Here is a 16,011-nt window from a genome sequence, read left to right as displayed (position 1 = left end):
TTTTAAGTTGTCAAAAAAAATGCAGGGTTCCTCACCGACCAGACCACCACATTTAGCATTGATCTGGTCGAGTGTTCTGCGTACTCTTCGTGCTCTATTTGGAGGTTTGAACCCGGCAACCCCAATCACCTTGGCCAATGGACCGAAATAGTGGAAGCATCCATGTGGTCTTCTATCCTTGTGGTTGGACAACGACGATGGNTTCCTGGAAGATTACTCATGGGGATTTATTTGGGAACGTGACGTCACCAGTTCCATTGGATTGAAATAACTTTGGTTTTGAAAGATATAAAAATGAGAAACGCCAAGCAATGACATTTGAAACAGAGCTACAAACAAATTCGGGTATGGAGATCGTGACAAGCCCTGCAAACAGGGTGTGGTTGACACGGTTCGCATTGGAGATCGAAACCCGCGGTAACGAGTAATCGCGCATTGTTTGCTTGAAGAGTGAAGCAAGACTCGCTGAGATTGAGTGAGTTATCATCTGGGCGAAGGCGAGTTCTCTCTGCAAAACGAGACAATTTCCTCCAATTATATTCCAGAAGAGGAATATGGCCAAAAATGGCCTGACGTGACTTGGTTTCCTCGGTGAAAGTATGGGAGTTGTGAGTGCACGTGGTTTTCTTCAAATGACTCTTGACGATTACCCGGGAAATTTCGCCGCCGAAACCTGAATTGGTCAGATGGAAAAGGCTTTACGTAGATAACAACTTGATGTGATGATACATTTTCTGCCATGGTTACTCCACTTTTGAAGTCCTTTTTTGGCTCCACCGTAGCCACTTGTTGCTTTCCGGAGAAAACTTGAGAGTCATCAGTCTGGAAGACAGATAAATGACTAGTTCAACCAAAGAATGAGATGGTAAATAAGGTGTCAAATATTTACGAAACCTTTGGAAATCACTGGATCACTGGAGCAAACAGAATTGAGGCCAATTTAAATGAGCTCCCCAGATTGGAGAAACTGTCCAAGAAAACAAGGCCAGGAATTTTCGCCGGTAAGAAAGGGGGGGGGGCATGATTAATGAAGCCCAAAATGAGATATCGGTCAAAGATAGCAGAAACTGGTTATCATCGGTGTGGCCGCCGAGCCCCGTCACTTGGCCAATTGCTGCTGATCCGGTCAGTGTCATCACCATCATGCAATTCAATGCCACAAACCCAAGCCATGTTGCCTTTTCCACCTCTCGCCAAAGCCACTCTCGAACAAGCAAGTAAAGCTTTGGCCTACTGAGGGCTGAGACCAGCGGTACTACCATTGCACGTAGATGGTGGGATGCCTGCCACCTAACCAACCAACCATCCAACCATCCATGCAGGGTATATGACAGGTAGTAAGGCCGATGATGGTTTCTTCTTCTTCGTCTTGGCTCGACGGCCCAAGAATACGAGGAGTAAAAAAAACTGTACCCTCTACCATGGTACACGTCCGTCCTACTGGCCGATGGTTGCAACCAGCACATGGTTGTGCCGTGTGCACTGTTCAGTCCGTGAGCAAGCATGAGCTTGTTTGATGGTGGTGTCAATAACCTCCTCGACGTGGTTCAGTACTAGCACATACATCGGGCTACACATTCATGCCCAGGAAGATAGAAAGAAAGAGAGAGAGAGAGAGAACCACGCCGACCAAACCATCGTCATCTAGTACGAGGGGCTCCGGGCTGTCAACTGATTTTCCCATCTTCTTCGCTTCTTTTTATTCTTTTTACTGGCCTCTCCTTTCTTTTGATCACATTCACAAAAATACGGTCTCTCAAAATGGAGGAGAAATGATGACAATGATGCCAGAATTAGTTTTGAAACATTGAGCCGTTCATGTGAGTGGAAGCGGGCATCTTGATTCAATCTGTACCCAAAAAATTGACTCATATTTTTTGTCAACCCATTGTTAGGTTACATCATAGTTCAATCAAGTAGCGCGATAAACCGTTGTGAGAGTCGAGTTCTTTTGATTTTAAATATCGCTTATGAATGCAATTCAAATCATAAATCGAAGCAAGTGGGCGTCAATAGCGCGGTTGAAAGATATAGAGGCACTAAACAAACCACACAATGACACCCTCGGCATTGTGAAACATGAGAGCGTATTAGCACTGATTTAAGAGGGGGGTTTGAGCCAAGGCAAGAAGAGTCCACCATTGTCCTGAAAAGAAGACAATAAATTCCTTCCAATTTGTTTTACATTAAGGTGAGATGTGTTTAACTTTCTCCCCTATTTCCGCTTTTAATTATCACCCCCTTTTGAGTTATCCTCGTGATGTGCTCTAAAAATGTTGGACTTGTGTCTCTCTCTGTCTCTGTCACTTCTCAAGAGTGTGTGTGTGTGTGTGTGCCATTAATAATTTCCCCCTCGCTTCCCCCTCAATTATGGCTAAGTGCACACTGAGAGTGCTTTTCGATGCCTCCTTGTCTCGAGCATCGCAATGATCAATTGACTCGACACGATTTCTTGAGATTATTATCCTCGTTTGTTTTCTTGACTCTTTGGCCCAGATGAGCGCCTGAGATGGCCATTGAAACGGATCTCCCGGCTCGAGGAATCGATGATCTCTAATCATTCCCATTTCCCTCATCCAATGTGCACGATCTTACCGAGACATTCAAACACGGTCGAAAGGACAAATAATATCCGCAGCAGCAGCAGAAGCATCAAGGTGATGATGGCATCCATCTATCTAACCAGTAGTGCAGGACCGTCAAGCAGATCTATGGCGTTTTAGCGAAAAAAGTTAAGTGGGCTCTCAAGGGTATCATCGACTAGCGAGTGATTCCACACGTCTGAAGAGTTGACAACTCGTCCCTTTCTGAGATGGTTTGATGATCAAATATGGATGAGTTTAATCACAACTACCTAGTGTGTTTGAATGGGCCATTGTCAACCAATTCAAGGTTCGGATCGATGAATGGATGGTGGGTCTTCAAGGAAAGTTGCTAAATTTTAGCTCAAGGACCGGAGGTTTGGCTCCAGGCCATTTTCAAATGCCCATGATGCTTATAAATGGTCAAGGGGTGATTCCAAACCTGATTCCTGGAGGATAGAGGTTTCACGCCGTGACCTCGAGCGCGGTTGCCTGCCATCTTCAATTTTGACGTCTTTGATCGTCAAGGTTGGCTATCAATATGGTAGATGCTAATCGATTGGGCCCATTTGGAAAGACCTCTTGTTTTTCCTTATAAGCGAGACAGTCATCAATATCTAAAGAGAACAAAAAAATGTCGGTAATAATGTCATCGTCGTTCAGAGAAAATGATAACGGACATGGCATGAGACGAAATCCCGTTTTAAGAGGCTTCCATTGGTTGGTTGGTTGGATGGTTGGAGGAGGCTAGCAGCAGACAGGCAAAGGAATGTGGAAACTCAATTTGGGGTTTTCGTGATGAGCGTCAATGCGAGACCTGAGCAATGTGTAATGCAGCCAACCGCCTCACTTGTGTACTAAGGTCTACCGAAAGATACTTACTTGGTGTATGTAGCTCAAGCACGTCGCTTCTCTCTCTCTTTCTCTCTCCTCACTATGGCGTATAGTATACGCCAAGAGAGGCTTAATTGACCTCACATCCCTGTTACAAAAGAGAAGGACGATTTTGTAACCATTTCCAGCTTCCAAGTGAGGAATTCTTGTCGCTCACATCCCACCTCCAACTGAGTCATTGGCACTTGTCAAACCATCCCTTGGCTTGGCAGCAATCCGCCGCAATGCAATTGATTCTCATTTCCTACGGGCCCCCTGAGCTCATCAGGAAGATTTGTCTTCTGAGGTGCCGTTATAAATATCTATGTTCAATATGTTTTTCTTGCCACCCTTAGGTATGGAAGTTCGCTAGCGAGTGTGGAATCTTTCCGACAAAACAACTTTACCGCCGACTTGGCCTCCGAGTATCTGGCAGAACTGGCCCAAGAGGATGATGGCACATCTGAAGCCCCCGGGTATTGGCTTGGGCTCCAGGCCTACAACGAGCTCCAGACCAACACGTTGGAGGCGGATGCTGGCCACCAGATCTCACAGTACTATGGCCATTGGGCCCTGGAACAGCCCGATGTTATGGACGGCAAATGCGTCCGCTCCGTGCTCAAATCCGAGGCCATCGGAAAACAAGAATGGGAGCTGACCACGTGCGAGGCCCTCATGCCTTTCATGTGCCTCATCCCGGCTTGTCCCACCGGAACCTATCACTGCTCCAATGGCAAATGCGTCAACAACGAGTTCGTTTGCGACGGTCAAAACGATTGTGGCGACAGTTCGGACGAGGTACGGGAACCCTTACAAATGTTGAAATTTGGGATGGCTGTCAAGGATGGATTTGATTTCAGCTCAATTGCCCGGATCGGTGCCATTTCCATCTGGAATCGTCGGGTGACATCATTCAATCATCCAGCTACCCCGGCAAATACGAACCCTTCTCGGACTGCAAATGGACCTTGGAAGGACCTCGTGGAACCAACATTGTTCTTCAAGTGAGTGATGGTTCACCAACTATTCTATGTATTCTGGCAAAAATGGCCGCCTCCTCGTCCTCCTCTATTTGGCCATTAGAATGATGACTGGAACTAGCCTATGAGTAAGCCAAGATTTCACAAGATAGGTACAGGCCAATTTGCGTGTAGAAATGAGACCCACCATTTCCCAGTACGAGTGCGAACCAGGACTTCTAGGTCATTCATGAGAGGGGATTACGCACCAAGCAAACGTCAAGCCCGGTCGAAAAGTAGCTTTGACCCGAAGAGAATGATGCACTAAGCTTAATTGGATAATCGTGCATGCCTTGCGGCTCTTTGCACGTTACTTTCAATTGGCTGCAATGGTTATCAGACTTCAAAATCAAATCAATGATTCCACAGGAAATCCCCTTGACGGCTGCATTTTATTTGCATAATGGGCCAAGCAAGACTTAGTTCATGGACATAGCCAGAATGCTGAATTGAATGGAGAGTGCTTGGTTTGCTTGTCCGATGCTCCCAACTTTCCGTGTCGATTGTACAAGTTTCAAATGCCCCCTGAAATGAAGTCACTTCACGTTCCTGCTCAAGGAAAACCAGAAATTTGGCCGAGTCAAATTCCATCCCCACATAAAAGCAGGTTGTTCCCGGTTTTGCAATCACACACACACACACACACACACACTGACGTGGTGGAGTGACTTGCCATATGACCTTGGGATATACCTCATCTCAAAGTCTTATCCAATTTTGGCCCCAAAGTTCCCTGTCATTTCATTACTTTTCATCTAACCCGTCTTGACCCTTCATGAATGAGAGGGAATGCCTCAATCGGTAAAAAGACGACCCAATCCCTAGCCTACGTAGGTCTTACTTTCACCCTAGCTATGCACTTCCCCATGTTCAATGATTTTTCCCCCTTTGCCATCCCAGTGAAGCCGATTGAGTTGAGGCGAGTATTAACCTGGGCTATTTCTGAGTGTTGGAATGTCATGATGAGCGAGTGAGAGAGAAACTTTCGACCTTCTTGCTTCCTGGCTAGGTGCTTGGCTTGCTCGGAGGTCAATGCTGCCGCTGCCATGCTGGCTCTTCTACATACTAGGAAAAGAAATTCCAACCACAGAACGTAGCTAGTGGTGCCTTCCCAAATTCAGCCACCCCCTTGACCAGTGTTTGAATGACGGACGTTCGGCAGGCTTCATCGGGTTGATCCAAGATTTCAAGCTCCCTCAGATCAAGTTTCAAATATATATATGTGATTGGTTCGGGGGTTGTACGGCAACAGAATGATTTCAAACGCAGATGACACGCTTTCCGAGAAAGAAACTTTCATGACTTGGCACACCACAAATATTGACTTGAATGCATTTCGAGTGAAACTCTACATACACACTTGTTAACAGCCTGGAGGATCACATTTAGTTTTTGAATGATATCGAAAATTGATTTCCCTGGACCTCCCACATGGCCAGGTTGACTAGACTTTGGGAGATGTTCGTGCTCATTTCTGGAAACGATGACAGCAGGCAATTCCCTTCTTGCGGCTTATTTTCAAACACATAATCGCAATCATCTTGGGAGATCTTTCTCATTGGATAACGGAAAAGGTGTGTTTGTGAGCAAGCAAGCAAGCAAGCTAGCTAGCTAGCTAGGTATCTAGTTAGCTCTAGCTTGGTTCCCTGGGAAACGCCACTCGCTCATTCAAAGAGTAGGTCAAAAGTGAAGATGAGCTTTTGGTTATTTTTAGGGCTTGCTTGCCAAACAAGAAATGTGTCGACTCGCTTTAACTCGCCTTGAATAGACTCCTCCTGCGTCGACAAGTTCTTTGAGGGTGTTAATGAAATGTTCCCTCCCGCTCTTGCCAATTTTGTGTCTCTCCACCAAATGTGGCCAAATTTAGAAAGAAATTTATAATACACGATGGTTGTTGTAAATGCTCTCTGGTTTCCTCTAGTTTTCCGAATTCGACACCGAGAAGAATTTCGACACGGTTCAAATCTTGGGCGGAGGACGAACAGAAGACACGGCTGTCAATATTGCCACGCTCTCCGGCCTCAATGACGAATATACCTCCAAGACTTACGTTTCCGCTTCCAATTTCATGGTCATCAAGTTTAAGACCGACGGATCCGTGGAGAAGAATGGCTTCCGAGCCTCTTGGAGGACCGAGGCCCAAAACTGCGGGGGATACCTCGTGGCCACTTCGTCCTCTCAGGTACGTAAACTTCATCTTAAAGGGATGGTGATTGTCCAGAAGTGCTTGAGAGTAATCCGTTACTTGCCTGGTAGGTTATGGTCTCGCCCAACTATCCCCAAGAATACCCTGGCGGTCTGGAATGTCTGTACACCATCAGTGCATCCCAAGGCAAGGTGATCACATTGGAGATCGAGGACCTGGAAATGGAGCCCGATAAGGACTTTGTTCTCATTCGCGATGGCGCTGGGCCCAATGATCGGGTCTTGGCCAAGTTGAGTGGCGTCGTGGATGACAACCCCCAATTCATCGTCTCCACCGGACACAAGCTATATGTTTACACCCAAACCAATCAAGCGGATTCCCGTCGCGGTTTCCGCATCAAGTACCACGAAGGTTGCGATGTCACCATTAATCGACCCAATGGGACTTTCACTTCTCCCGCTTTTGGCTCCGCCCCGTATCCGCACAACCAGGAATGCATCTACCGTGTGAGACATCCCGCCAATGGGCGTATCTCGATGGTGTTCCAAAATATGGATGTGCACAAGAGTGACCGCGTTCAGGTAAGGATCACTTGCGGGGATCGAAATCAGATTTGTTTGTTTGACAGCCGTAGCCAATCTCGAAGAACGCTTGAAAATACCAAGTGAAGGATAGGATAGCTCGATTGTAAAACCGCACTTCCAAGATTACAGAGGAAGATCGAAATGTTTTCCCTGACCAACACATAGCGGTGCGAAAATCAGACCCCTCGGCATCTATGTAATATGAATGGATCTGTTTGTAATTGATCCCGTTGTCCGTGATTTCTTGAAGCTTTTCATGAATGGATCGGAATGTGCTCCAGTCCAATCCCAGTGAAATGTCCTGCAGGGCCTCAGGCTCGCTGGGCTTATTCTCCCTCAAGCGAAGCGTTTTTTGCACTTCAGTCCCTTTCAGTTTCGGGAACCCTGAGCGCGCCATTCAGGGTGAAAGTTAACGCCATTTTCTCTACGTACAAGTCGGCTTTTTGAGCACGATCTTTCAAACGGCGAGGCACTCGTACCCTTGTTGGGATATCTAGGTACGAGTGCGTGAGTAATGTTCTACGTACTACATGTGGATAGAAAGATGTGTGCGTATGTGCACTTTGTACAGGTGGTGGAAGGCGAAATAACCTGATTTGAACTTGATTCCATGACGAGAACCCCCTTGCTCCCGATTCTGCACCGTTTCGTTCTAACGTGAACTTGAATGGAGATTAAATATGATATTTTACTCCACACCGCTCCACGTCCTCCACGAGAAGGGGAAGAACGTATTAGTGTGTGAAACATTTTCGGCTCCCCTAAAACACGCTAGATTCAAATGAGGCTTCTTCAGCATTCTTGTACGCTCTACTGAGTTGTTGAGAGTGCAATTATTCAAGGCAAAAAGAGCGACGACGAGTTTTGATCTTATTAAAATGATTACGTCAAGCAGGCCTGCTCATCCAAGAGGCCCCATGCCTTTTTACCACTTTATTTTCATGTTTTTTGTGAGTGATTTTGGTGTTCAAATTGTATAAAGAACATGTCTTTACGAGACAAAAGAGTTCTTCCCGACACTTTTTTGAGGCCGATGACCCAAAGAAATATTTGAAAACCCTCGGTCGTACTGCCCACTCACTTGATCACTCGATCGCTTTCTCAAGCAGTCCCTTGTTTTGCTGTCTGAGCAACGCACCCGGTTTTAGAGAGTTCGCCTTTGATAAACGGAGAGACAAAAAATAAGTGTGTCAAAGCTCGTCAAGAGAAAAGATCCTTGATCTTGATACGGCATATTTGGAAAAGCTCCAACGCACTTAAAACTGTGGGAGCTGTTCTTTTTTTGTCAAAATCAGCCTTGAAACGGGAAAATCGGGGGAAATTGAGAATCGTAATTTAGCTTCAGCCATAACTGGTCGCCGCTTAAATCAGGGCATTTTTCTTTAAAGGGGTTAGTCAATCATGGAAGAAGAAACGCGGATTTCAGCGTTTGGTTCAGACCAGTTGAATATTAATCGGTAGTGCAATCCCAATTCCGATCCTATTTTGACGAAGAAAAAGTTCGATTCTTATTGATTTTCGAGTCCCTTGGTTGGGTGCGACTATAAAGGCATGCAAAATTAGGAATTGAGATTTCTCTCCATTGAATTTGACTCGGGACGGCAAAGCATGAGCTCATTGAAATTCATTTTCCCCTTGGAATCCATCAAGTAGGCTGCTGTACAGCGGCAAGTAGCGATGATACACGCCAACACTGTAAAGGCTTCGAATCTTCGCTTTCATGGCTGGGTTGCTTTATGGGTAATGATGATGGTGGTGGTGATGACGACGACGATGATTTGGATCGGATTTGAAAGTTTCTTCCGCCTACTGAACCAACTTTGATGAACTAATGAACCAGATCCCTATGTTTGGCACCCATTAAACCATAGACGACAGAAACTCATCCTCCATGTGGTGTTTCATTGCAATTTGATGATCTCCAGGGTCTAGAGAGAGACTGATTACGATACTCGATATGTAGCTGGGATTCAAATGAAGGGGGATAACGTGACGCTCAAACCTAGGTGCTTTGACATTCCAGGTATTTGATGGCGAAGGTGGATTAGCACTTCATCCGGAAGATGGCTTCTACGGTCGTGAGACGCCTCAAATGATGTTGTCGGCAGATTCTGGTGAATTGCACGTTCGATTCAAATCTGATTCGCTCCAGAATGCCATGGGATTCAAGGCCATCTTCTCGGCCGATTGCCCTGCTTTGCAACCAGGAGAGGGTAAGAGCTGCTAATCCTGGCACCATCCCCGTGTTTTTTTTTCTTCCTTTCAATTGGATGTTTGTCTTTTCCAGGCGCAATTGGTGCCACCGTGGACACCGTATTTGGATCCATGTCCAAGTTCTCTTGTCCCGAGGGTCAGGTGTTTGCCACTGGAGTCGAGGAGATCTACACGGAATGCCAACAGGGAGGGAAATGGTCTCAGGACTACATCCCCAAATGTCAGGAAGTCTATTGCGGTCCCGTACCTCAGATCGATAACGGATTTGCTGTGGCAGCCACTAATGTCAGCTTTGGGGGCACCGCTTCCTACCAATGCTATGCAGGTTTCGGCTTTTCCAGTGGACAACCCATTGAAACTATCATCTGCAACTCGGAGGGAGCCTGGAGTTATTTGCCCGTGTGTCAAGCTAGCCAATGCCCACCTTTGCAAGAGGTCGAGAACGCAAGAGCTGATGTCCTCGCGGGCCGAGGTCTGAACTACGGTACGGTCGTGAGGTACGCATGTGATGAAGGCTATGAACGGAGCGGTCTCCCTGTACTTCTTTGCCAGAGTGACGGCACTTGGTCATCGGAAGTGCCCTCGTGCACTAGAATGCAATGCCACGTTTTCCCCGAAATTGAGAACGGATTCATTATGGATAAGAACCTAGATTATTTCTATGGTGATCAAGCTCGCGTCGAATGTCATCGTGGATACAACCGTATTGGAACAAATATCATCACTTGTGGCGGCAACCAGACTTTTGAGAACGTCCCCAGATGCGAAGACAAGAACGAATGCGATGCTTTCCAATGTGACTTCAAGTCCACTGAATGTGAAAACACCGCTGGATCGCACCATTGTAAGTGTCGAAAAGGTTTTGAGCCCAACTTGGAGTGCAGACCAGTCCTTGACTTGGGTCTGGCTGATGGAGGCATCCCTGATGATGGCATCATTGTCTCTGGCGCTGAAGAGGGTTACGACAAAAGCCAGGTTCGACTCAACTCGGAATTGGGATGGTGTGGAACGTCCACCATTGTGGGATTCAACACCGGCAACTACGTGATCATTGATCTGAAGGCTCCCACAGTTATTCGAGGGTTCCGAACCCAAGGCGTCAAACGACATGATGGACGATTGGCATTCCCCACTGCCATCAGGCTGCAATACACCAATGACCTGAGTGACAAGATGAAAGAGTTCCGAAACATTGACCGGTCTCCTGTCGAATTCAGGGTCCTTGATGGGGCTTCCATGTCGGTCATGAATCTTCCCCAAGCTATTGAGGCCAGATATCTTCGATTGAACATCTTTAACTACACCAACAATCCTTGTCTCCGCCTTGAAGTCATGGGCTGTCAAAAGCAGTCTTGCAACGATGCCAATGAATGTTTGGAAAATAATGGAGGATGTCAGCAAAAGTGTGTGAACAACCCCGGTGGATTCAATTGCCAGTGCAATGTGGGCTTCAAACTTTTCACCAAAGATGGCACTTCCAACTTCTTCTTGGCTGATGGTGAGACTGGTTTGCGCGATGGCGACACTTACCGGTTCAACAAGACCTGCGTGCCCAAGTCTTGCCCACCCCTACCCAAAGTTGAAAATGGTAAAATTCTGGCTCCCCAAATGACATACCGATTTGGCGACATGGTCCACTTCATGTGCGACTTTGGATATGTCATCGAAGGAAATCCCAGTCTGATTTGCACCTCTGCTGGAGAATGGAACGGAACAGTGCCCTCTTGCAATTACGCTCAATGTCCTCATCTGTTGGACAATGAGGAAGAGGGTCTTCGTGTGATCAAAGAAGATGAAGAGAGTCCAATGCTACCGTTCAGGAGCAATGTCACCTTAACTTGTGATCAAGTGGGACGGCCTTTGAGGAACACTGCCACGTCCAGTTTCAGGCAATGCGTTTACAATCCCATCCCAGGCCAATCCGAATACTGGCTCTCTGGAGCTGAGCCCCTGTGTCCAAGAATTGATTGTGGGGTCCCGCCTCCAATCCCAGGCGCCGATTATGGAGATTTTGTGGATACTCGCTATCAGGCTTCTTTCTTTTTTGGATGTAAAGACGAAGCCTTCCGATTGGTGGGTCAGTCATCCAAGAACGACAATATTGTTCGATGCCAAGAGACCGGAGTTTGGGATTTTGGTGACATGAGATGTGAGGGACCTGTTTGCGAAGACCCACGACGACCTCCAGATGGCGTTCAGATTGCTCAAAGCTATGAGCAAGGCTCCAAGGTTGAATTCCAATGCTCCAAGGACGGTTATATTCCGATTAATCCAGCTCCAGTCGAATGTGTGGAACAGCCTGAATGCAAGATCGTGACTCCCTTGGGAATCACCTCTGGCAAAATTCCAGATAGCGCTATCAATGCCACTTCAGAGCGCGGCAACTATGAGGCCCGCAATGCACGATTGAATAGTGTGACAGGATGGTGTGGCAAGAAAGAGGCGTTCACCTATGTCAACGTTGATTTGGGCAACCTCCATCGCATCAAAGCCATCTTAGTCAAGGGTGTCATCACAGATGATGTGGTAGGACGACCCACTGAGATTCGATTCTTTTACAAGGAACGTGAAGAGGACAACTATGTGGTCTACTTTCCCAATTTCAACCTCACGGCTCGCGACCCCGGAAACTATGGAGAACTTGCCATGATCACTCTCCCATTGAGTGTCCAAGCCCGATATGTCATCTTAGGTATTGTTAGCTACGACGAGAATCCTTGCTTGAAATTTGAGTTGATGGGATGTGAGGTAGATCCCACGGAACCGCTTCATCTTGGCTTCAACAATGGTTACCCAGTTTGTGTTGACAACGAGCCACCCGCATTTTTGAATTGCCCCACTTACCCAATCGTGGTCCAAAAGGACTCCACAGGACTAAAACAGATCAACTTCACCCAGCCCCTTGCTCGCGACAATTCTGGTGCCATTGCTCGAATGGAAATTGTTTCCATCACTGCTGCTGGCAGAACGGACGGCTTCTCAATGCCCATGACCACCTTTGAAGACATGATGGTTGAATACTACGCCTTTGACTTTGATGGAAATGTGGCCATTTGCCAAGTCAACATCACCGTTCCCGATGACACCCCGCCCACCTTGAAGTGTCCTCAATCTTTCGTGATTGAATTGGTAGAAGAAGATGACTCCTACGAGATTGACTTCCTCAAACTGCGCGGTCAAGTGAATGCTAGTGATCCATCTGGAGAGGTGACGGTCACGTTCACCCCTGAGAGAGCTACCATTCGCACTGGATCCTACGAGAATGTTACGGTTGTGGCTCGGGACATTGTTGGCAACCAAGCCCAATGTTACTTCCAGGTGGCCGTCAAGCCAACGCCTTGTGTGGCTTGGGAACTTCAGAAACCCGTGTTTGGCGATATCAACTGTATCCAGACACCCAATAATGGCCACGAATGTAAAGCCACTTGCCAGACTGGCTACCGATTCACTGATGGAGCTCAAGAGAAGATCTTCACTTGCGAGGACAACTCCCCGTGGTCTCCCAGTGGGGTCGTTCCTGATTGTGTGTCTGAAGATACGACATTGTCGACCTATGATGTTGCCGCCACCATCACCTATCGGGGAAATGGAGCAATTTCTGATGAGTGCGCTCAGTTCTACATTGACAACGTTGAGCAATACAAGGAGGCTCTTGGAGTGGTCCTGACCGAGCGGTGCTCTGCAGGTAGCGGAGGAGTCGACATTCAAGTCATGTTCAAGCCCACCAAATCCCAGAAGAGTGGAGAAAACATCCTGGATATGATCTACACCATGATGGTCACCCCTGTTCTACCTCAGCCCCGTGTCTACGACCTTTGTGGTCAGACTCATGATCTGATCTTTGATTTGTCCATTCAACGCACCAATGAGCTCATCGCCGACCTCTTGGAAATCCCCGGTGATGAAGAAAACTGCCCGTCCTTGAGAGCTCTCCGCTCCGATGTGAATCGAGGTTTCGTCTGCCAAGTGGGCGAGGTTCTGAATAAGATCCGTGCCTCAGACGTGCCGCGTTGCTTGGAATGCCCTGCTGGTTTCTTCGCTGGTCAAGGTGAAGAAAGTTGCACCCTCTGCGCAAAAGGCTTTTTCCAAGATGAAGCTCGCCAAGGCCAATGCAAGAAATGCCCTGCGGGCACCTGGACCCAAGATGAAGGCTCCAAGAGTGAAACTGATTGTGTTCCTGTGTGCGGATTTGGTACCTACAGCCCCACTGGCCTGGTGCCTTGTTTGGAGTGCCCCCACAATAGCTACTCTGGCGAGCCTCCATTCGATGGATTCAAAGAATGCACTCAATGCCCTGAGGATCTTTTCACCTTCCAACCTGGAGCACATGCTGTGGAAGATTGCCGAGCCAAGTGCCCCCCGGGGAGCTACTCCGACACAGGACTTGCTCCTTGCGCCCCTTGTCCTACAAACTTCTTCCAACCTCTGTCTGGTCAACGACAGTGCTTTGAGTGTCACACCACCGAAGAAACTTTGGGCGTGGGCACTTCCTCCAAAGATGAATGCCAAGATGTGGATTGTCCCGAAGGTATCTGTGAACACGGCGGTCTTTGCGTAGCCGTCAATCATCGACCCAAGTGCTTCTGTCCCACTGGCTTCTCCGGAAATCGTTGTCAAATCGACGTGGATGAATGCGCGAGTAACCCATGTTACAATGAGGGCGAATGCGTGGATCTTCCCCAAGGTTACCAATGTAATTGCAAGCCTGGTTTCTCCGGTCTTCAGTGCATTGAGGAAGAATCTTCCTGTGATAGCAATCCCTGTCCTGAACGCGCCATGTGCAAGAACGAACCTGGTCCGGACAACTTCACTTGTCTCTGCCGCTCGGGTTATGAGGGCGAAAATTGCGACGAGACTGTGGATCCTTGCAGTCAAAACCCTTGCCAAAATGAGGGCGAATGCGAGAGCTTCCAACAAGGACGATATGTTTGCAAATGTCCCAATGGTTGGGAAGGCATCCATTGCGAGGTCAATATTGATGATTGTGCCGAAAACCCCTGTTTGTTGGGGGCCAATTGCACGGATCTGGTCCACGATTTTGCTTGCGAATGCCCTCAAGGATTTGCTGGCAAACGTTGCGAAGAGAAGATCGACCTGTGCCTAGACCACCAATGCCTCAATGGATTCTGTGTGGATAAGATCTTTAAATATGAGTAAGGAACGAGCTTTCAGAACCTAAATAAGATTGCTTTCATTGGTTTCTTTTTCATCATTATTAGGTGCATCTGTAACCCTGGTTGGACTGGTGAGATGTGCGAAGTGAATGTGGACGATTGCCTCACTAATCCTTGTGAAAACGACGGTCAATGTATTGACGAGATTGACGACTTCAATTGCGTGTGTGAACCCGGTTTTGTGGGCAAGAAATGTCAACATCGAATTGACTATTGCTCATCAGAGCCATGCCAGAATGGTGGAACCTGTACCAGTAAGTGTTCATTGACCTTGCTCCATTCTTGAAAGGTGAAGTTTTTGAATTAATGGATTTTTCTTTTTCCGTCACAGATTCTGAAGATGGCTTCCTCTGCGATTGTCGTCCAGGCTTCGTTGGATTGACTTGTGAAGCAGCCATTGATGAGTGCGCTTCGAACTTGTGTGATCCCACTGGAACTGCTCGTTGTTTGGATTTGGACAATAAATTCGAATGCGAATGTCGCGAAGGATTCAAGGGCGACACTTGCGAAGTCAATATCAATGACTGCGCTTCCAACCCTTGTATGAATGGAGGCACTTGCCGCGACGAGGTAATCCACGATAGTTCTGGATGATTTCGTATGGTCATAAAATAACACGTTGGCGCCTGATTTTAGGTTGATGGTTTCGTCTGCTCATGCCCATCGGGTTGGTCAGGTGAAAGGTGTGAAAGTGACATCGGATATTGCGAAAGCGATCCTTGCGAGAACAATGCCGAATGTATCAACTTGTTCCAAGACTTCTTTTGTGTGTAAGTATCCCCCTGGTTCAGAAATCGGGTTTTTTGTCTTGATGTCATGGACACTACTAACCATTTGATCGTGTCTCCAGATGTCCCAAGGGCACCGATGGCAAGCGATGTGAAACAGCTCCTGAGAGATGTATCGGATCTCCTTGCATGAATGGTGGCTTCTGTCGGGATTATGGCTCGGATTTGAATTGCACGTGTTCAGACGACTTCACTGGGATTGGTTGTCAGTTCGAGTTTGATGCTTGCGCCGCCAATGTTTGCGAGAATGGCGCCACCTGTGTTGACAACGGGCCCAGCTATCAATGTGTCTGTCCCCCTGGCTACACCGGTCAAAACTGCGAGGAGAATATTAATGATTGTCGACCTGGAACATGTCCACCCGCTTCCACGTGCATTGACTTGACGGACAACTTCTATTGCCGATGCCCGTTCAATTTGACTGGAGAAGATTGTCGAAAGACCATTCAGATCGATTACGATCTCCACTTCACTGATGAGAGCAAGTCCAGCTCTGCTTCCTTGGTTGTGCCGTTTGTTCTTGGTACGCCTGAAGAGTTTACGGTTGGCCTATGGGTCCAATTTGATACTCCGGGCGAGACTGGCACCTACTTCACCCTCTATGCAGTCGAGTAAGTGCCCTTTGGATTGA

At 47.4% G+C, this 16,011-nt stretch overlaps 1 protein-coding gene and 1 long non-coding RNA gene across 2 annotated transcripts in view; one reads left to right on the top strand and one right to left on the bottom strand.

The window, feature by feature from the left end:
• LOC131892442 (uncharacterized) overlaps window positions 1-16,011 on the top strand; it is a 35,125-nt gene that overhangs the window by 15,016 nt on the left and 4,098 nt on the right. The window contains exons 4-13 of the mRNA XM_059242326.1: window positions 3,812-4,253; window positions 4,316-4,459; window positions 6,396-6,656; window positions 6,731-7,201; window positions 9,228-9,417; window positions 9,492-14,571; window positions 14,638-14,846; window positions 14,924-15,162; window positions 15,229-15,362; window positions 15,443-15,991. Of these exons, the coding sequence (XP_059098309.1) occupies window positions 3,812-4,253; window positions 4,316-4,459; window positions 6,396-6,656; window positions 6,731-7,201; window positions 9,228-9,417; window positions 9,492-14,571; window positions 14,638-14,846; window positions 14,924-15,162; window positions 15,229-15,362; window positions 15,443-15,991 (7,719 nt within the window). The remainder of the gene's footprint in view (window positions 1-3,811; window positions 4,254-4,315; window positions 4,460-6,395; window positions 6,657-6,730; window positions 7,202-9,227; window positions 9,418-9,491; window positions 14,572-14,637; window positions 14,847-14,923; window positions 15,163-15,228; window positions 15,363-15,442; window positions 15,992-16,011) is intronic.
• On the bottom strand, window positions 209-1,469 carry LOC131892443 (uncharacterized). Its single transcript, XR_009374560.1, has 2 exons — window positions 895-1,469; window positions 209-822 (listed from the first exon to the last, which is right to left on the bottom strand). It is a non-coding gene; the product is annotated as an uncharacterized LOC131892443 (long non-coding RNA).

This window comes from Tigriopus californicus, chromosome 12 (genome assembly GCF_007210705.1).
Source record: "Tigriopus californicus strain San Diego chromosome 12, Tcal_SD_v2.1, whole genome shotgun sequence".
NCBI classification, from domain to species: Eukaryota; Metazoa; Arthropoda; class Copepoda; order Harpacticoida; family Harpacticidae; genus Tigriopus; species Tigriopus californicus.
The sequence above is the reverse complement of the archived record's forward strand: the minus strand, read 5'-3'. Positions and strand labels throughout refer to the sequence as shown.